General features: G+C 45.9%; 2 protein-coding genes across 3 annotated transcripts; both read left to right on the top strand.

Annotated features, from left to right (window-relative positions):
* Nucleotides 1–1981: 1981 nt before the first annotated feature.
* Nucleotides 1982–17864, top strand: LOC108417435 (histone H1-like). 2 transcript variants are annotated; one of them, XM_037533417.1, is made up of 2 exons: nt 1982–2575; nt 17745–17864. In XM_037533417.1, exons 1-2 carry the CDS (start codon nt 2027–2029, stop codon nt 17805–17807), a joined length of 612 nt encoding a protein of 203 aa, XP_037389314.1. In that variant the 5' UTR covers nt 1982–2026; the 3' UTR covers nt 17808–17864. The 2 variants fall into 2 exon arrangements, with proteins under 2 accessions (XP_037389314.1, XP_017545451.2); XM_017689962.2 differs by lacking the exon at nt 17745–17864 and having other exon boundaries at nt 1982–2708.
* Nucleotides 17865–18733: 869 nt separating this feature from the next.
* On the top strand, nt 18734–19147 carry LOC108442056 (histone H2A-like). The gene has a single exon (XM_017721900.2). The coding sequence runs from the start codon at nt 18742–18744 to the stop codon at nt 19126–19128; it is 387 nt and encodes a 128-aa protein (XP_017577389.1). The 5' UTR covers nt 18734–18741; the 3' UTR covers nt 19129–19147.
* The last annotated feature ends 2144 nt before the right edge of the window (nt 19148–21291 follow it).

The raw sequence follows: 21291 nt of genomic DNA, 5'->3' as shown, positions 1-21291 counted from the left end.
TTTTTTATGCTGTCACACAATCAATAATAAAATACAGTAAAACCTGTCCTGTGACTTTTGACTCATCCTGTACATCCAGTTCTTAGGCTGGTGAGTTTAAAGTGTTGTTTCTTATCGCTGTTCATTGCTAAAATTGGTCTTTTTTTTGTTTTTTTCCACCAGAGAAAATTAATTAAAAAAAAACATCTTGAGTTGGGAGAGAAATAAGGGTTACCAGACTTCTCAGGAAAACGAGACACATTGGGAATTAGAAATTGGGTCCAGGAACATTAAGAAAGGAGGGGTGAAGAAAACGCCCAGGGAGGGCTGATGAGGTCGCTCAGTTTTGGGTGTAAGATGTCATGTGTTTGGATTGTTTGTACATTTTTGGTTTTCAGGCCCCGTTTTTTGTCACATTGGAAGTAATAAATGAAGAGGGAATTTTCTCCTTTGTGCCAAACCGGCGGCTGAAGTTTGGTTTTTCATCTGACTTTGACTTTTTTGCAAAGATTGATTCTTCACTTTTCTTGAACTTTTGCAAGAATGTTTTTTCAATTATTTTAATTTGCTGCTCTTTCTAAATTAGAAAACAGATTAATTTAAAACTAAAACTTTGATTTAACTTTATTTAATTAGTAATGTTTTTCCACATCATCTGGGACTTTGGAGCGGAGGACAGGGAGCTCTGGGTCCCGACAGCCTCAGGTTTATACAGTAGTCAGAGTAACAGCTGCTACAGCCCTGAACTCGGAGATCGTGAAGGTCAGTGTAGGGCAAGGCCTTTGACTTCCAAAGGAGACAGTGAGCAATATGATCTTTCCTGCTAGGCCACAGGCTTACGCTGTATCGAGAGGGACTGATGGTGGGTTTAGAGCTCGGCTTTAGGCCCTGGGCTTATAGTGAAGTTAGAGTAACAGTAGCTCCAGGTAAAGAACGTCAAAGTAAGCTTAGGGCAGGGCATCAGGCTTGTGATGGAGTGAGAGTGACCTGAGATGTATCATTAGACTTCTGATAAACTGAGAGAACTAAAATCAGGTGCAGAGCTCAGCTTTGAGCCCATGTCGTAGAGTAGGCCCAATCAGACTTACAGCCAGGCCTCAGGCTCATCATGCAGTTAAAGCCATAGCAGATTTAGAGCGAGGCTTTAGGTTTATGGTGAAGTGAAAATATATTTAGGTCAAGAACTTTGATTGTTGCTGAGGTCAAAGTAATCAAAAGCATGACGGAAGCTAAGACATGGGACTATTATGTAGTTGGAGCGAGCCATAGGAGTGTTTTGGGCCAGAGCTCAGCTTATGGTGAAGTTAGTCAGAGAAGAGTGAGGTTTATTTCTAGTAAGATTATAAGAAGTTTATGGTCACTTCCCACTAGGGTGAGGGAGAAATTAGAATAAAGTTAATTAGGGTGAGAAGGAGCTTGGGGTTTATTTACCACTGGTCAAGTCAAAGTTTATATATAGCGCTTTATACACCAGCACAGCAGCAGAGAGCAGCTCTGCCCACGGCGCCCGCTTGCTTACGCGTGTGCTTTACTCGCTCCAAGAAAGCTCGTTTTACCCGTAATAAACGGGGCGCTTGACCGCTCGTTGTTCTCCCGCGCCGTCGCCGAGTCTCTCCCCGAATGAGTCGTCGAGCTGTCCGAAGGCTCAAGTCGCCGTTTGCCACCATTTTCCACCGATTATCGCGTTAAAAGCGCCGCATCTCGTTCGGAGCGGCGACCGCGCGGCGCCTTTTTGAGCGCGCCCTGCGAAACGAGCCGTCGCTGCGCGCTCATTCCCGGACTCGGGACACACGACAGAGCCTCTTCTAGAGGACTGAGCCGTTGGGCGCTCAACAATCGGCGCATTCGCTCTTATTTTACCCGATAAATATCACGAGAAAACACAAGTGCGAGCGCGTCACTGAGGCACGGCTGCACAGCGCCCGCCGCGTTGAGTCTACACCGTTCTCGTGTGGCTTTTAAGGGGCGGCCCGTCGCCTGAGAGGGAGGTTCCTCTGAACAGCGCAGCTCCGCTCATTCTCGCTCCGATCGCAGCAAAAGCAGAACGATGGCAGAAGCCGCTCCCGCTCCAGCCGCCGCCGCGCCGGCCAAAGCTCCCAAGAAGAAGCGCGCCGCCCAGCCCAAGAAAGCCGGCCCCAGCGTCGGCGAGCTCATCGTCAAGGCTGTTTCGCAGTCCAAGGAGAGGAGCGGCGTGTCTCTCGCCGCCCTCAAGAAAGCTCTGGCCGCCGGCGGCTACGACGTGGACAAGAACAAGTCCCGCGTCAAGATCGCCGTCAAGAGCCTCGTGACGAAGGGCACTCTGGTGCAGACCAAAGGCACCGGCGCCTCGGGCTCCTTCAAGCTCAACAAGAAACCAGCCGAGCCCAAGAAGAAGCCGGCAAAGAAAGCCGCGCCAAAAGCCAAGAAGGCGGCCGCCAAGAAGCCCGCCGCTGCTAAGAAGCCCAAGAAGGTAGCAGCGAAGAAGCCCGCGGCCGCTAAGAAATCGCCGAAGAAAGCCAAGAAGCCGGCGGCCGCCAAGAAAGTCGCCAAGTCTCCCAAGAAAGCCAAGAAGCCCGCGGCCCCGAAGAAGGCGGCCAAGAGCCCGAAGAAAGCGAAGGCGGTCAAACCCAAAGCTGCCAAGCCCAAGGCGGCGAAAAAGGCCGCCCCCAAGAAGAAGTGAACGCGCCGTTTTACCTTCGTGTCCCGTTTTCCCCGCTCAAAAACGGCTCTTTTAAGAGCCCCCCCACATTTTCCACTCAAGGAGCTCGGTTTTCTTTCGCCCTGCACAAAGTCTAGAACCTCCCAGGTACCTGCAGGTGATCGATGCAGTAGCTGAACTGTAGCCACATGGCTGAGAGTGTGAGGGGGGGACTGGGCGCAGTGCAGGCGAGCGGTGTGAGCGTCTGACCGGCGCTACGAACATCACGTACATAGTGAATGTGTAGCGCTGCGTTAGTGGAGTAAGAGTTAAGCGGGAAGATCACCGTGTGTGTGTATGTGTGTGTGTGTGTGTGTGTGTGTGTGTGTGAGAGTGAAAAGCGTTCTGCTCAGTTTTTACCCAGAACTACTAACTAAGATCAAGCCGCGCTCCAGTGACATGAGGGGCTGAATAAAAGCAGCACCGAACATGTAGTTTAGTTATTAATGTGCTGATCAGAGAAAACACGGAGCACAAAGACCAGCTCTGGCCTGAGGGCCTGAGGGCGCTTTGGCCTCGATGGAGCTTGGTCGCCACCGTGTGGTCAAAATGTGAACCTGCAAGCAGCGGAATAAGAGAGACTTTGGTAAAGTGTTCACCTCCACCAGCTGAGCCCCCACTGTCCTGTTCACCTCCACCAGCTGAGCCCCCACTGTCCTATTCACCTCCTCCAGCTGAGACCCCACTCTCCTATTCACCTCCACCAGCTGAGCCCCCACTGTCCTGTTCACCTCCACCAGCTGAGCCCCCACTGTCCTGTTCACCTTCACCAGCTGAGACCCCACTGTCCTGTTCACCTCCACCAGCTGAGCCCCCACTGTCCTATTCACCTCCTCCAGCTGAGACCCCACTCTCCTATTCACCTCCTCCAGCTGAGCCCCCACTGTCCTGTTCACCTCCACCAGCTGAGCCCCCACTGTCCTATTCACCTCCACCAGCTGAGCCCCCACTGTCCTATTCACCTCCACCAGCTGAGCCCCCACTGTCCTATTCACCTCCTCCAGCTGAGACCCCACTCTCCTATTCACCTCCTCCAGCTGAGCCCCCACTGTCCTGTTCACCTCCACCAGCTGAGCCCCCACTGTCCTATTCACCTCCACCAGCTGAGCCCCCACTGTCCTATTCACCTCCACCAGCTGAGACCCCACTGTCCTGTTCACCTCCACCAGCTGAGCCCCCACTGTCCTGTTCACCTTCACCAGCTGAGACCCCACTGTCCTGTTCACCTCCACCAGCTGAGCCCCCACTGTCCTATTCACCTCCTCCAGCTGAGACCCCACTCTCCTATTCACCTCCTCCAGCTGAGCCCCCACTGTCCTGTTCACCTCCACCAGCTGAGCCCCCACTGTCCTATTCACCTCCACCAGCTGAGCCCCCACTGTCCTATTCACCTCCACCAGCTGAGCCCCCACTGTCCTGTTCACCTCCACCAGCTGAGCCCCCACTGTCCTGTTCACCTCCACCAGCTGAGCCCCCACTGTCCTGTTCACCTCCACCAGCTGAGACCCCACTGTCCTGTTCACCTCCACCAGCTGAGCCCCCACTGTCCTGTTCACCTCCACCAGAAGAGAATTAATCTGCAGTGGACGCTAAATGCTGCAGTTGACCTCTGAACTTTGAAATGACCTTGGAAAACCCTAATCTACAGACTCTTGACACGGAATCTCATTATGATCCAGTATTTATCCCTGTGTGTCGTTTGGACTGTTTCCGGTATTTTCTAAAAGGACAAGGTGGCTCCCAGGAAATTCCCAGTTTGTCCAGCAGTTTCTGAGAATAAATAAATTCACGACTGTAATCGGAACTGAAAAAATTAGCGACCATAATAGTGTAAAAAACATCAGGCAGGACTTTTAATAAACTCAAGTTTATTAATATGATGTCATTCCTTTAATTCTACAAGCAATATTAGTCATTAAACTGCTTCCCATAGAAAACAAGCTGATCTTAAATTCATCAGGTTACCAAATAAAATCACACAAGACATGGAATAATAATGATGATAATAAAAATAGTAATAAAAAATGAATCAATAAAATAATAATAATTAATCAGAAATGAAACAGCTACATTAAAGTATAGTGTTAAATGGTTATCAGAGCTCTGTTATTAGAGTAATAAAATGTAGAAATATCATTTCACTACAATCTACATTATAAACAAAGAGAAGCTAAAGCCTTTTAGAAAGTCTGTAACTGTTTATCTCTAATTATTTCATCTGCTTTATAGACGGAATTAAACTAGTGAAGCGCCTGTTGCCTGGAACAGAGTCCGAGCTAGAAAACAGTGAACTGGTCACTTCTAGGGTTGAGAAATCGGTCTTTTACGGTTGTTTAAGTTCACAAACAGCTCTAAGAGCTGAAACGTCCGTCTTCGTCCTGAATGTTGTCTTCACAGTGTCGGCCCCAGCACAGCTGAGGGGTGCTGGCTCGGCCTGTCTCTCGTTTCTCTTGGTCCACGGTCCCAAAGACAGCCTACTGGACGACTTCAACAGCTCAGAGAGTTGACTCTGTCCGAGCCCCACCCACAGATTCCCAGAGACACGCCTCCTCCTGAGCTCAAACTTCAGCTCTTCCTGGTCCAGACCAGACTCGATGCGTAGAATAGCCCTCCTGTTCTCTCTCTGACAGTAATCCAGAGCGCTCTCCCAGTCCATCTGCTCAGCACTGACATGGATCAGTGCTGACCAACACACAACAACACAAACGGAAAACGAAGCTTTAGAGCAAGAGAAGAGCTTCATATTCACGTTCCTGCTGGGAGAATCAGGGAGTTTGTATAAAGAGGGAAGAGAGACAACATATAAACACAACTGACACGTTAATGCGCTGATGCACATCATCACTCTGCTCTGGTTCTGGATGAACTTCATGCAGATTTACTGAGTGGCGACCAGTCAGACTGTTGGTATGTGACGCGGTAACCAAGCTGAGGTTCAACACTGGACGCAGCGCCGAGTGGAGAAATAACGGCCGATGAACTTCATTATTATGTGAGATGATTGTTTCTCAGTTTAAGATTAGTACTGATCTGCTATGGGGCTCAGAACTGACCTACAGCTGGACTTTCTCTCTCTACACTCCAACCTGCGTGTGTCGGAGCGACGCGGCCAGAGCGGCCAGCGGTTTTCAGCTCACTGCACTGAAAATACAGCGGTCAGTTAAACAGAGCAGCTGCTGCAGAGTCAGAGACTCTAATAAAAGCTCTGCTCTAAATCCAGCACTGCGGCTCTGCACTGCGCTCGGGTTATTACTCAGTTCAGAACTGCTTATTACTGTAATTCATTTACACACTTACAGTCCTGAGATCAGGGGGCACTGCAGCCCCCTCAGGACCCCCATCTCCTGCGCCCTGGACTGCAGTGTTGAGTATCTGGCTGTCTAAGGTCACTCAGGCTCAGACAGTGAGAGAGGAGGAGGGACAGTGTGGCTCGTTTGGAGGCATCGCCCTGAGTCAGTTTAAGACCCCGTCCTGACCATCTAAACACGAAGGAGTGTCAGAGAAAGAGGCTCTGAGACTTTATTAAAGGCTGATTCTACCAGGACAGTCAGAGAATTCAGTAATATTAATAAGAATCAAAGATTTGTTAGATGTTATTAAAAACAATATTTAGTGTTGTTTCTCCTGTTTCACACGTTTATGACTGGACACTTTCTCTTTCAGCTTCTGGTGGGTTAAACGAACTCAGGGGGTCCTGATCATTACAATTATATTGTATTGACAGCAAAATTAATTATGAGTCATTTACATTTTTTCACTCTTGCATAGATTATCTATTCCATCTTTGGGTATATTTTAAGTCAGTATTAAATACATGGTTTATTATTATTAATAATAATAATTGTTGTTGTTGTTATGATGTTAAATATTTATGTATAAGTGACAAATTAACTGACAGTAACGGTTTGGATGAGCTTTGAGTTTTGATTTTCTCCATTTGCTGCTTTTCCTCATCCCACATACTGCAGTGTGACTCATCACTGCCTGTTGATGATCCTGAACTCTAGGAGGATCAGAGAGTTTGTAAAGTCATGACTTACTGTTGGAGCACAGAGCAGGATAAATATTAGAGCACGGCATTGAAGACCATCTCCCTCTTCCCAGTTTGACACAGCCTGATGTTGATAGAGGATGACCAGTCACCCAGTTCCTGTAGGCAGAGCGTCCTCCATCAGTCCACTCCCAGTCATCACGCAGCAGGCCGATCCAGAAGGACGTGTTGCTGGTCAGCCCTTCTACCTTCACTGCTTCATTCTGGTTCTGGTCTCTGATGCTGACCAGGTCAGTGTAGCTCTTCCTGCAGTAACTCTGAGCTTCATACCAGCTCATATTCCCAGAGACTAAATGATAATTGAGGGTGAGGTCAGTATCTGTGGAGGGAAGAGAACTTCTTATTGACCTTCAGATCATCCTGTGATATTTTGGGGGAAATGTACTAAAGAGCTGACCCTCGTGGGTCTTTAATGAACTGGTGATTTAAATAGAGCAACAACCTCCATTACAAACACATCCAGGCAGCTCCATAATTAATGACGTCTTTTAGGAAAATCACAAAAACCTGTTAATAAAGATTGAGAGGAATCCACCTGTTAGTGTAATAACTTTAAACACAATTTCTGACCATCTTTTACCGTCTTTACCAACAGAGTCAGTCATTACGGATCGGACTGTCTGTAAACGTGTAGATTATATCTGAATGTATTGGAATTCATTCTGGTAAAAAGTCCGTATTAATTCTGCTACAGATGGATTTCCTTTACTGATCATCCAGGCAGTTAAAGCTGATATTAATATATGATGCTGAACTGATTCGGGGAGGGAAGTACAGAACTGCGCCATCTGCTGGACACATTCCAAACATTTTGAACCACAAAGGAAAACTTTATATAACGGATGAAAAATCATTTAAAGCTGGAACTTTTGTGAAACAGTGATTTTGTGAGCATGAAATCAGAGCAGATAGGAAAACTATATTATAATAGAACATTTTAGTGAGTCTTAAAACTGTGAAGATTAAAATACATTGAGCTAGAAAACCCGGGCACACTGCCAGCACTGCATCATGGGAAGTGGCAATGTATTTCAGTTTTTACTGTAATTTAATCAGAGAATAATAAAACTGAATATGATGATGCGACATGTTATATTACCACCTGTAATGTTTCCCATCTAATTCACTGTTAACTAGTCTGACGACATTCCTTCCCTGTAGTTTAAATCTATAGAGTTAATAATCAGTAATTACCTCGTTTATAACACATGAAGTTTCTTTTATCTGTGCAATGAAGACTTTCCCATGATCCGTCAGCCTTCATAGCAGCACAGCAGGACCCTGACCCACAGACCCCGGTCAGATTATTGAATGTGACGTCATCTCCATTAGATCATTTATCACTGGACTGATTGCGTTTCAGACCAATCCAGACTCCAATGCTACTGGTCAGGTTAGCCAGGTTAGTCAGTACAGTGTTGTCTTCATCACTGTACACAGTGACCAGGTCAGTGTAGTTTGCTCTACAAGCTGCTCGAGCCTCAGACCGATTCATCCTCTTCACAGTGACGTGGAAAGTTCTGAGACGACTTTGATCTGCAGGAGAGAAACCTGTAGAAAGTTCTGTAGTTACTGTAGACCAGAAATAACGGGTGTCAATGTATTTAATCCAGGATGTTTTAACTGGACAGAGTGAGAGGTTTTACAGCTCCAGAGCTGTGAGATGCTGGACTGATAGAGCAGAGAAATCACTGTGATGTTTTCCTCTTCAGTTTTAGGGTCAGTACAGTGTTGATGGGCGTGTTCAGGTGTGTTTATTGTGAGTGGACAGCTGTTACAGGTCGGTGTGCAGACTCTGCTGAAGGCTGCACTGACTTAGAACAGCTGGAAAGATCTAAAGCTCAGAAACTCAGTGAACGCATAACTGTGTGATTAATAACAATCAGGGTGTAAAAGTTCAGAGAAACTGGTCTAAAGGGAACATTTGGCTTAAAAGCAGAAGAACAGAGTCAAAAATATACTTTTATAAACAAAATGAAGAAAAAATAAAATCTCAAAACATAACTGCAAAGTGTTTAGTGGAGCCGGGATATGAGTAGCAGCTGTTGATGCATTAGCTTAGTTGTGCGTACAACATGTTTACTGCAGTTACTGTGCTCATAGTTTGTGCAAAAGTCTGAGCCCCCCTTCATTTATTTAATTAATCCAAGTCATAATAATCACAAATTTAGACGCATCAATCCGTTTAACTTCACTCCACATCTCACAGCTTCAGTGTTCAAACATATTTCTCTTTGTGTCCGTCTCCTTTTCTCAGTGAGGTTCTTCTTGATCAGCTACACGTCCTTTCAGACCCGCAGCGCTGAGTGGTCTTCTCACAGTGGAAGGATGGACAGAAACACCTGTGGATGTTTTCAGATCTGAAGCAGCTTGATCTTCTCCTCTCTCTCAGAGATCAAAGCTTTCAGTGCTGCTTATCTGATGGGGGCAGTTTGGGGGGCTACCAGGTCTTGAGCCGTTGTTGTTGCTATTATTAGTTATTATTAGTTGTTATTAGGAGATTATCTGATGCCTGATCTACTCCGAAGTTTCTCGTTTAGCCATTTTAGATACACATGAGGAGGAACTCTGAGGGCAGCTGAGGTGAGTTTGGGAAGCTGCTGGTGTGAATGTTAGGGTCTGTTTGATGATGTCAGCTTTGGGAAGCTTTTATTTGGAGACACAGCTGTAACTGCTTGGTTTTAAGACTGGAACGATGGAAAAGTTGATGTGACAGTGCTTTGGATAAATTAAATACTGCTGGATTTCATGTTGGAGAGATTTTCTCGAGGTTTGTCTCCTGTTTTTTTCCCTGACATTGAAAAATCCAGAACTGAAGTTGGTCTCTGACTTTCCTCCAATGCTGTTTATACAGTCATATGTCAAAGCTTAGCTCTGGTTCAAACAATGTTGTGTTGATCATCTAAATGTAAATTAGCTGCCACACTTCAGAGACACACTTCTGAATATTTAAATGCACAAATGCTGTTTATTTACTGAAATTAACTAATTGGAAAAGAAAGTAGCCTGTGCAAAAGTTCTGGTACCTTCTATATTGTTCTGTTTTGTCTTTTTTCCTCAGCAAGTTAAAAAGTTATTATTAAGAGAATGAATCTAAAATGTGCTCTAAAAATGCCAAATTTAACACTTATTCTGAAATGTTTGTTTATTTTCACTGAAAATATCAACTGGTCATGTCATGTGAACTGAGTTAAGCTGAATGGAGATCAACATCTGTCTTTAGTGCCAACAGCAGTTCGTCGGGTTCACCACAGACCCCAGAACCGATCCACGTCTAGATCTTCATTCTGTCAGCTGGACTCCGCCCCTACTTCCCTTCTATGTATCCACCAGCCTTCCTCCAGTGGCTCTTCTGATAAATCCATGTTAGACTCCTGCTTTTGTTCCGTCTGACCGATTTCTGACCCATTTCTAACGCGTTTCTGACCACTTTCTGACCCATCTCTGACTGGTTTCTGACCACTTTCTGACCCGTTTCTGACCCATTTCTAACCCGTTTCTGACCACTTTCTGACCCATTTCTGACCCGTTTCTGACCCATTTCTGACCCATCTCTGACCGGTTTCTGACCACTTTCTGACCCATTTCTGACCGATTTCTGACCCATTTCTGACCGATTTCTGACCCGTTTCTGACCACTTTCTGACCCATCTCTGACTGGTTTCTGACCACTTTCTGACCCGTTTCTGACCCATTTCTAACCCGTTTCTGACCCGTTTCTGACCCATTTCTAACCCGTTTCTGACCCATTTCTGACCGATTTCTGACCCGTTTCTGACCCATTTCTGACCCATCTCTGACCGGTTTCTGACCACTTTCTGACCCATTTCTGACCGATTTCTGACCCATCTCTGACCGGTTTCTGACCACTTTCTGACCCTTTTCTGACCTTTTCCTGAACAACGTGACTGAAGCTCAAGATCTCTTCAGTGAAATAATCTCCACGAGGCTTTTTAATGTGGCCTTTACACACATCAGTGTACTGAAACTGACCTCCTGACCTCCTGACCTCCTGCAGATGCTGGATCTCTTCTCCTCGTTGGTCTAAGTTCATCTTTAAATCACAACATTCTCCTTCTCCGTCCTGCATCTTCTGGTGTTCCTGGCATTGTTTGATTTCTTAGAGCCAATCTCACCATTTCCAGCAGTAAAGCGGCTTGACCCGCCGTCCTTCCAGGCACGTGGAAGACGAGCGTCGAGAATGTTCTCTGTACTGGAACCCAGGTGGGGAATGAACTCCCACTGGCTGTCTGTACAGCAGAGTCTCTCAAACGCAGACTGAAGACCGTCTCTTTACACAGCACTTAAATCAGCACTGAGTTATAAGCTGCACTTGTATATTATATTTTATTGTGTTGTAGTTTATTGTAGTTTATTTAGTTCTGTGTTTAACTCTGTTCCTTTTCTCTCTGTATCTACAGTGACTGTGTTTCTCGCAGTGTCTGAGCTCCTGACTGTCTCTTCTCTGTGTTATTGGTAACTATCAAAGATACTTTCTCTAGATAGACAAAGCTCTTCTTGTAAGTCTCTCTGGATAAGAGCGTCTGCTAAATGCTGTAAATGTAAATCCATCATCCATCATAAATGTAAATCCAACCCCCAGTGCGTCAATCCACCCCCCCCCCCACCCCCCCCTCAGCATTTCTGATCTTAAGCTCTGGAACTAGAACTTTCTTCAGTTCAATACAGATAAAAGTGAAGTTCTCCTTTTAGGCACCAGAACGTCCAGATTTTAGGTTCACCTTGGCTTTTAGATCCTAGACTTGCCGTCAATATGAAGGATCCTTGTAATGTGGTGTTAATGGTCCTGTGTGTTTGTTTATATTGGGGTGTGTGTGTGTGTGTGCAGCTCATTTGCATACACGTTAGTCCCCATGTGTGTCATAGTGCCGCATTAGACTGATGTGTTTAACGTTTACCATCAACAGCAGTCTGGTGGGCTTTAAGACCCCCACAAGCTTCCTCTAGCTTCATCACTTCTGTACTGACCACCAAGCATTTACTTTGTTTTTGGCAGTAAAGACTAACTGAGCCGCAGCGCCACTGATTCCTGACCACACCTCTTCACCACTGACGCACTATAATTACTGTATAAACTCTTAAACTCACAACTAATAAACTCACACACCTGCATAAGGGTGGAACAATAACCAGCCACTATGATTCATAATGTCCATCCACAAGTCATGTCAGGGGCCACAAGGCTCACATTACAGGAGGAGTCGCTTCCCCAGCCGTGTGTAAAAGTTGACGACGGCTCAGAATCTCGTCAGCAAACTTTCCAGCAGTGAAGCAGTTTCTCCTGTTTCTTCAGACTAGCGACACATAAAGACCCTGAACACACATTTATGACATTCACAGCCAGTAAGCTTTAAAAGCTTATGAGTCCATTCTTACCTGAGAGGAAGAGGAGGAGGAGGAAGACACGGGCAGTTGCCATGGTAACACCAAACACTCCCAGCTCTGTGGGGTTAAAATACAGAGGAGCAATACAAGAAATAAGAGGAACTAAACTTTTCTCCACTGTAAAGAGACACTAAATACGTTTTGTTCAGTTATTATGAAGAAAAAATACACGACTTGATAAAAATCTTCTCAGTAAACAGCTGCATCTGATCTTAGATGTAGGATGAAAATATGAAGGATCAGCTGAACAGATACGTACAGAAAGACGGAGCTTCACGCCTGCGGTCTCACCTGGTCAAGCGCTTCTTGTTGAATGAGCTGGAAAAATGCAAATAACATCAATAAACCTGATCCTGCTGATGTCACAGCGTCGGGGCCAGTGTGGGCAGGAGCTGATGAACAATAAACAAAGCGTCAGAAAAACAAACAAACAGACACATAAATAAATGACATTCGGCGGAATTTCTTGACAAAATTGACTTTTTTCTTCTTTTTTTTTACTTAAATGTTAAAACAAATGTAAATAATCAGTGAACCTGCCCTGCGATGGACTGGCGACCTGTCCAGGGTGTATCCTGCCTTCCGCCTGAAGACTGCTGGGATAGGCTCCAGCACCCCCCGCGACCCTGACGGAGAAGCGGCTTGGAAAATGGATGGATGGATAATCAGTGAACCGACACATCACCTCAGCTTTTATATGCAAAGTTGATCAAGATATATATTTTGTGTTTTTTGGGGGAAAATCTTCCCAGGAGACGTATATGCAACATATTTTAAGGCAAATTTGTCCCATTAAAGCATTTAATCATGCAGAAATGTAGAAAAATGGGTGGAGTTCCCCTTTAAGGTGCTGCTGTCGTGTCCAGTCAGTGTAGAAACTCAGCAGAACACAGGAACTCAGTCTCACCGCCAGTGGAGCTGCGTGGTCACCCAGAGAACAAAAGGGCTAAACATTGGTGGGACAGAAGGTAAACAAAACAGGAGGAACGACATGTACAGTAAGCAAATGTGTGGCACCAGGAGCTGCTGGGAAAAGGTGTGAAGATGACCTGAACAAACCCTCATACGGTCAAGCTGACTGGTCACTGTGGCAAAGCACAATGATATACAGAGGAGGGAGTGTGTGTGTGTGTGTGTGTGTGTGTGTGTGTGTGTGTGTGTGTGTGTGTGTGTGTTTTCTAGTGTTTCTTTAAACTTAGAGTCTAAAATCTCTGAATGTTTGTTCAGATGGTTACACTCGTCCCTTCTAACCTTCCAGATGTCCAGATTTTACATGATGATTAAATTCCCCTCATAAACACAGTTCAGAACACACTGACCAGCCAGTCGATGACGGTCAAAGCAGTAGCCTTTACACACATTTCATAACATCTGATTTTCCAGGAGTTGAGAGTGAAGAACCTGTTGAAGAGCTTCGATCAGTGAGCGGGACTTCTTCACCTCTTCTGTCTGAGAGAAAAGGTCAGTGTGAAGAGGTCAGGCTGGTCAGGGATGTAGAGGATCTCCTGCATCTCTTCATGGAGGCCAAAGCACTGAGTGTGATGTTCTGAATGGAGTCTGGAAATGAAGAAGCTCCAGATGATGGTGGTCTATCAAGAGAAGAACGCACTGCATTCTGGGAACACGTCCTTGATCAGTGTGAGGGGGAAGACTAACATGGTCCAAAGCTTCAGCCTGACCACTCAGAGAAGGAAGGGAAAGGTACCAGAGGATTTGAGCAAAGGATTATGGTTACCATGCTGTGATCATCCATCAGACGGTCTCCTGCGTGTCTATCATACAGCGGCAGAAGGAGATAAAGATCTGCTAATCCATTCCTTTTCAACGTGTTTATGTTCTGTAGAAGCAGCATCTGCTGGAAACCTGTTACAGGGAAGTTTGGATGAAACAGAGTCAGAGGTTTGTTTTTCTTTGATAATGAGGAGATTAAAACCCAACAGAGCTTCATTCATCAAAGCAGACATGCAGGGAAGAAGCTCAAACTCTCCTGACAACTAACGAACATCTCAGCAACAAGAACAGACAACAGGCCAATCTTTAACAACATCAAATGCCGAGATCACAGGTTTGATTATAGAAGAAACATGGAAAAATGTTTCCACTACTTTTCTTACTGAAATAACAAAACATAGAATTAGAAAAGGAAGGAATGATAAAATGCACGCAGTGGGAGAAAATATAACAACTGTAAATAAATAAATAATTAACTGATTTAAAAATGAACTTGGAATGTCGGAATGATGTGGAAATTTCAGTGTCCAGTGTTCATTTACTCCACTACAGGCACCGCAGGCTGGACAGCTGCTGGCTTTTGGCCACAATTTATATGATCGTTATTATAAAACTATTTTTCTATTAAAGTGAAACGGCGTGAAAAGTATTTGTTGTCAAACGGCAAAAAACGTGCAGTAGAGAATTCATATATTGCATTTCAAATGAAAAAGTATCTAAACTCCCTTTAGCATCGAATGAACTTCTGTCTAAGGTTTATATCATGTAAACAAATAAAAATTATACAATTCATTTTATTGGGTTTAGATGAAGATCTGAACACATTTTACATCAGATTGATATAGAAATTGAGGGAATCTGAAAGGTTCTCAAGCTTTCCAGCACCACTGTTTAAAGCTGTATGATCACTGTGTGCTCTGTCGTCTGACTGTGTGAATCTAAAACTGCCGGTTACTGTGTGCTGTAGATGGACGCTCTGCAGCAGCCCCGGACAGGAGCTGTACAGAAAGACCTGCATACCTCCCATTCCTACATGGAGACGCAGAGAAATCTGTAGGAGAACATGATGGAGCTCCAGATCAAGGATGTTCAGCTGATTGTGGGAACTGGAGATGTTTAGAAGGACACATACAAGACAAGCTTGGAAGAGATGATGAGACAGAACACCACTGAGATTCTGCAGTGCAAAGAGCGAGAGGAGGAACTGGAACAGGAGGTGAAGAATATTAGGAGGAGAGTGTCAGAGAGAAGGGGAAAAAACAGATGTGGAGAGAGAAAGCCTGCTCCTCCTCCAGAATCCAGAAAGAGAAAGAGATAGAAGAGAAGTGAAGAGAAAGGATGAAGACACAGGAGAAAGAGTGAGATCAGAGGTATTTGGACATGGAAAGAGCCAAAAAAGATTAAATGAGAGAATTGATAGAGGAGGCGAGAAAGAAGGAAGAGAAACTGCAGCAGAACATAGCAGAACAAGAAGTGAAGAGAGAGAAAAGGAGGGTGGAGGAAAAAGAGAAACAGAGATTAGGCTAAAACAGGAGAGAGAAGCATCCATCAAGAGAAAGGAGGACCAGAAAGAACTGGAACTGGAATTGGCTGCCAGTTCCATGAGAAAGGAGACGATGCTGGAGAAGCAGAAGGAGAAACAACAGAAAGAGATGGAAAGAGATTATGAGGAAAGAAGAAAGAGCTGAAGAGAGAAAGAGAGGAGTTTCAGAAAAAAAGATGATGGAGACATCTGAGAGACGTGGAGAGTAGGCTGGAGGAAAGCAGAAGATGGGACACGGATAGAACAGAAGAGAAAAAGACAACCAAAGACAGCACCCTCAGAGGAAAAGTGGATGCAATGATGAGAAAAATGAAGCAAAAGAAGGAGAAGCAGAATGAAGATCTGCTCCAAGAACCTGTGAAACAGAGAGAAGATGATCTGCTCCAAGAACCTGTAAAGTAGAAAGAGGAGAATAATTACACAGAAAGGCAAATGCATTTGCAGCAGCCCAGGCATGAGCACATGGACAGACAGCAGCGGTGGAAGAAGGAGAGACTCCAAAAAATGTCCATTCCAGGACAGAGATTTATTTTGGAGGATGAACCTGGGCGCAGGAGTTTTGGAGGTAGAAGAAAGAGAAACAAGACCTCCAGTGAAGACAAGAAAGAAGAAAACATCGACCTGGGGAACAAACAAGATCATCTTCAGGATTTGAGCTGGCTAGTTTCTCCAAATGGAGGTGGCCTGCTCATCAGTGTGAAACCTCTTCACACCTGTGCAGAACCTGAGGAGGAAACTAAAGCCCTGACTCCCTCCACTGCTGACCGCCGCACAGATCACACTATGGAGGACAATGTGATGGATCAGCAGACCACCGCTGCTCCTGAGGAACCTGGCCAGGAGCCTCAGACTTTCAGTGAGCCACCGAAGGACACTCAGATCTTCACTGATGGCTCCAAACTCACCACTAAGAAGAAGAATGATGATGAGGAAGCAAGGAGGAGCCAGGTGGACCACCTAAAGCAATCTGTGCTGCAGGCATTTTTGAATGGAACTATTGTCCAGTGCTGCGTCCAGCGCGATAGGGCAAACAAGAGTGGCCCCACCACAAACTGCTTCACTCTGCTTTAGGGATGCACTAATGTAGAATTTCTGGGACGATAACAATTAAACCAAATTAAAATCTATTGTGCCCGACATCCTGGGTTCGATTCCCCGGCCGGGTGACCGGGATCCTCTCTGTGTGGAGTCTGCATGTTCTCCGTGTCTGCGTGGGGTTCCTCCGGGTTCTCTGGTTTCCTTCCACAGTCCAAAGACATGCAGTCAGGCCAATTGGACATGCTACATTGCCCCTGGGTGTGATTGTGTATGTCTGTCTATCTGCCCTGTGATGGACTGGCGACCTGTCCAGGGTATATCCTGCCTTCCACCCGAGGACTGCTGGGATAGGCTCCAACACCCACCGCGACCCTGACAGAGAAGAGGCTTGGAAAATGGATGGATAGATGTGCCTGCTTGTTCAGCACCACCAGGGGACTTTGATGAAGTGGTCTAAATCACTATCTGGGATTTCAGAGGTGTAGTGGACGTCACTGACCGCCAGGGCATTTAAGAAGCTTTGGTCATTAAAGTGACTATAAGGTCTTCTAACCTCCATCTGAGAGCCTGACATTAGTCATTAGTGGTCATTAAAACCAGGGTCAAAAACACCTGCAGGGGGAATTTTTGTCAGGACTGTTAGATTAATTAAATATATTAGTTTTGACTTAGTGGGTCACTTAAATTCGGTGGTGTTGGTTCTGTAATGAGTTCTGCTAGAGAGAGATTCCCACTCACTTCCTTCATGGGATCAGATGTGTTGGTTAACCAGTTCAGATCAAAATCACCTAAAATCAGCTTTTCTGAGTCGCTGTCTGGATTTAAAAGGTCAGCTGGATCACCTGCAGTATGAGAGGAGCAGAAGGAGGTCTATAGATCCAACTACCCCAACACTGTTACTGCGTCCTGAGCAAACTTTTTCCTTTTCTTTTCTATTTTTTCTTCTCGGTTATTTCTGAAGATCTTTCCTGGACCACCAACACCATGGCAGTGGTCAAGAAGGTGCAGTAGAGACTCTACGTCCTGAGAATTCTCAGGAAAAACAACCTTTAGGAGGAGCTGCTGGTGTCCTACTACCGCTCCACCATTGAGAGCGTGCTGACATACTGCATCTCAACGTGGTCCAGCAGCTGCTCGGTGGTAGAGAAGAGAGCACTGCAGGGGGTCATAAACACGGCCCAGAAGATCATCGGCTGCCCACTGCCCTGCATGGAGGACCTGTCCAGCTCCCGCTGCCTCAGCAGGGCAGCCAACATCCTGAAGGACACGTTACACAAGGGACCTCGTCTGCTTGACCTGCTGCCCTGAAGAAAGCGAAGGCGGTCAAACCCAAAGCTGCCAAGCCCAAGGCGGCGAAAAAGGCCGCCCCCAAGAAGAAGTGAACGCGCCGTTTTACCTTCGTGTCCCGTTTTCCCCGCTCAAAAACGGCTCTTTTAAGAGCCCCCCCACATTTTCCACTCAAGGAGCTCGGTTTTCTTTCGCCCTGCACAAAGTCATTGTTTCTTAATAAGAGAATCCTTTATTAGTCCCACAGCGGGGAAATTCTCCGTTACAGCAGCGAACGGGCAGCGAGGCGCTCGAGTGAAAGAATTAACAAGCGAGTAATTAACTTTGAGTATTTAAGGGTTTTTTTTACTTGCTAATGTGTGACAATATATAATTTATATATTTACTTTAACTATTTTTATTTTTTTACTATTTTTTTTTGTAATATTGCACGAGGTACTGGTTTATATCACACATGGGGCGGTGAGGAGTTACTATATAAACTATTTCAATAGAAGCTCAGGAATATTTAACATTTACTCTATAGAGGGATTTTTAAATATTTATATCGCACACGGAGCGTTGATTATATTGCACAGGGGAAATGGTGATAAATTCACAATGTGTTCTGTAAATGCTGATCAGTACTGAAAGTACCAAGCTGCCATTTGCAGTGACATGGATTAGAATTAGAGCGGGAATGAGGCGGGAAAACGGCGGGAAAACAAGTGTATAAATTTGCATTAATGTGATTTTGTATTGATTATGTATTTTGATTATTTAATAAAGTTTATTTAAAAAGGAAAACGAGGACTTGTATAGGTTTTTCTCTGTCTCTCGCGCACAGGCGGCAGCACAAAAGAGGGGTGGGGGGAGAATTTGGGGTACGGGACAAAAACGGTGGGCGGGGACTACAGTTTGACGGCGCTAAAACGATTGGTTGTTGCATTTCAGCCAATAGAAACGCAGCTGCTTTAGCTATAAGAAGCGCGCTTGGCGACTGGAGGACTTTATTTCAGTTTAATTCGACGAAATTGAAGGAAGTCCAAGATGAGCGGAAGAGGAAAGACCGGCGGTAAAGCCAGGGCGAAGGCCAAGACTCGCTCCTCCCGCGCTGGGCTGCAGTTCCCCGTGGGCCGTGTGCACAGGCTTCTGCGTAAAGGCAACTATGCCGAGCGCGTCGGCGCCGGTGCTCCCGTCTACTTGGCCGCCGTGCTGGAGTATCTGACCGCTGAGATCCTCGAGTTGGCCGGGAACGCCGCTCGCGACAACAAGAAGACCCGTATCATCCCTCGTCACCTGCAGTTGGCCGTTCGTAACGACGAGGAGCTCAACAAACTGCTCGGAGGAGTGACCATCGCTCAGGGTGGCGTTCTGCCCAACATTCAGGCCGTCCTGCTGCCCAAGAAGACCGAGAAGCCCGCCAAGGCCAAGTAAAAAGGTTCTTATTCATCTGTAAACAACCAAAGGCTCTTTTAAGAGCCGCCCACCTCCGCGATGGAAGTGCAGGTTTCTCTACGTCCCATCAACAAAATAGAAACGTGGTCCTTAATCGATGATTTCCGTGTTTACATCAAAGCGCCGCAGAAGTGGGTCTATGGGCCGAGACTGAATAAGATTTGAAAGCTGATTTGCTCAAACACAAAGTGAAAGAGCCGCCTCAGCGACAGAAGTGCAGTGTTTCTATTTTCCTCCTCTAATGTAAAAAAGGCTTGTCGCTCGGTTTTTACAGGCCGCTGAGTTAGAATGAAATAAAGATCAGGGCCTCGCCGCGTCCCACGATTGAGTACTGACCAACAATGAGAAGCTACTCGAACACAGTGTGAATAAACCTTCATGAGCATCTGTTATAACTGCGCGAGTGAAGGTGAAATAACAGGCGTGTAATAATGAATGAACCAAAAGTCGGAGTGAAGTTACACAGGACGGGAAACACAAAGTGTCTTGTGATCTGAAAACAGTGGCGCGGCCATCGCGTGGGGAGGCGGGCGCACTGAAGACGCCCAATGCCGTTTAGCCAATGGGCCGCGGGTTCGAGTAAAGAAGAGAAATAACGCGGAGAAGCCGCAGCTTTGGGGCGTCTTGTAGTTTGAAAATGTTGGCGCGAAAAAAGCCGCCCAATAGCGTTTAACCGCCGCGTGGACGGCCGTCCAATGGGAGACGGGCACATCCAAGCCGCCCAGTGGGCGGAGCGCAGCGCCAATGCATAAAGGCGCCGTGTTGGGCGCACGAGCTCATTCTTTATTTTGAAGAGGAGAGAAAAAGAGCTCGTTGTCATGGCCAGAACCAAGCAGACCGCCCGTAAGTCCACCGGTGGCAAAGCCCCGAGGAAGCAGCTGGCTACCAAGGCTGCCCGCAAGAGCGCTCCGGCCACTGGCGGTGTCAAGAAGCCTCACCGTTACAGGCCCGGCACCGTGGCTCTCCGTGAGATCCGCCGTTACCAGAAATCCACAGAGCTGCTGATCCGCAAGCTGCCCTTCCAGCGCCTGGTGAGGGAGATCGCTCAGGACTTCAAGACCGATCTCCGCTTCCAGAGCTCGGCCGTCATGGCCCTGCAGGAGGCCAGCGAGGCTTACTTGGTGGGTCTGTTCGAGGACACCAACCTGTGCGCCATCCACGCCAAGAGAGTCACCATCATGCCTAAAGACATCCAGCTGGCCCGCCGGATCCGCGGAGAGCGCGCTTAGATTCAGCGGAGCGACCACAACTTCCTCAAACACCCAAAAGGCTCTTTTAAGAGCCACCAAACCGTTTCAGTCCTAAAGAGCGACTTTTCTAGGAAACTCCGAGCTCTTAAGCGCTGTGATGTCACTTATTTCTCATTTCCTCAGCAGTTTATTAATCTGCCTGTAGTTACTGGGTTGTGGGGATCATGGGACTCGGTATTTAAAAATGACTCGTGATTTTTTTTTCTCGTTTCTTTTTTTGCCCTTTTGTGTTGATAACTCTGCTTATTAAATGGTGAAACTTCATTCCTATTTATACATAATTTATTTAGTGGCATTTTAAGCAGATACGGTGTAATTAAATGCAGTGATGTGGGAGGGAAGTGTGTTTATTGTGAGAATGTTGGTGTCAATTTTTGGCTTTTCTTTATGTTCACATGTGAATTCATGAATACAAGAGATTGTGTTTACATATTGCTGCTGTAGGAACGAAACCTTGTATCTCAAACTTTTCAGGAGAAGGAAAAACCTACTCGACCGTCGATGTGAGTCGATGGAGCCGGACTTTTTTCCAACTCACTTTGGTCCGTTTGTTTTGATCCATTCATCATGAAATTTGCACTGGACTTAAAGGACAACAGGCATTTTCACATTATGATAAAAACTGACCAACAGCAAAAATGGAGATACAAGGTTTTCTTCTGACAGCAACGATATGCATATTTATATTAACAATTAAAGCCGTTCACCTACAAACCTTTTCATGCTCTTATTGTTTTTGTGTGTGTTTATGAATTTAAAGGCTTTTCAGGGTCAGAAGAGACTCATGTTGTGAGGGAAAATACAAATAGTTATAGAACTAAATAAACAGTATTTAGAACCAAGTCAGGAACGAATCAAGGTTGCTGTGCTTGTGCTGCAGAGCTGTGCTGTA

This window comes from Pygocentrus nattereri, chromosome 23 (genome assembly GCF_015220715.1).
Source record: "Pygocentrus nattereri isolate fPygNat1 chromosome 23, fPygNat1.pri, whole genome shotgun sequence".
Taxonomy (NCBI): Eukaryota; Metazoa; Chordata; class Actinopteri; order Characiformes; family Serrasalmidae; genus Pygocentrus; species Pygocentrus nattereri.
The sequence above is the reverse complement of the archived record's forward strand: the minus strand, read 5'-3'. Positions and strand labels throughout refer to the sequence as shown.

Coding starts and splice junctions, on each gene's coding strand:
- LOC108417435 (XM_037533417.1), top strand. CDS start 2,027: ATGGCAGAAGCCGCTCCCGCTCCAGCCGCCGCCGCGCCGGCCAAAGCT. Junction 2,576..17,744: donor AGAGCCCGAAGAAAGCGAAG/GCGGTCAAACCC, acceptor AAGAAAGCGAAG/GCGGTCAAACCCAAAGCTGC.
- LOC108442056 (XM_017721900.2), top strand. CDS start 18,742: ATGAGCGGAAGAGGAAAGACCGGCGGTAAAGCCAGGGCGAAGGCCAAG.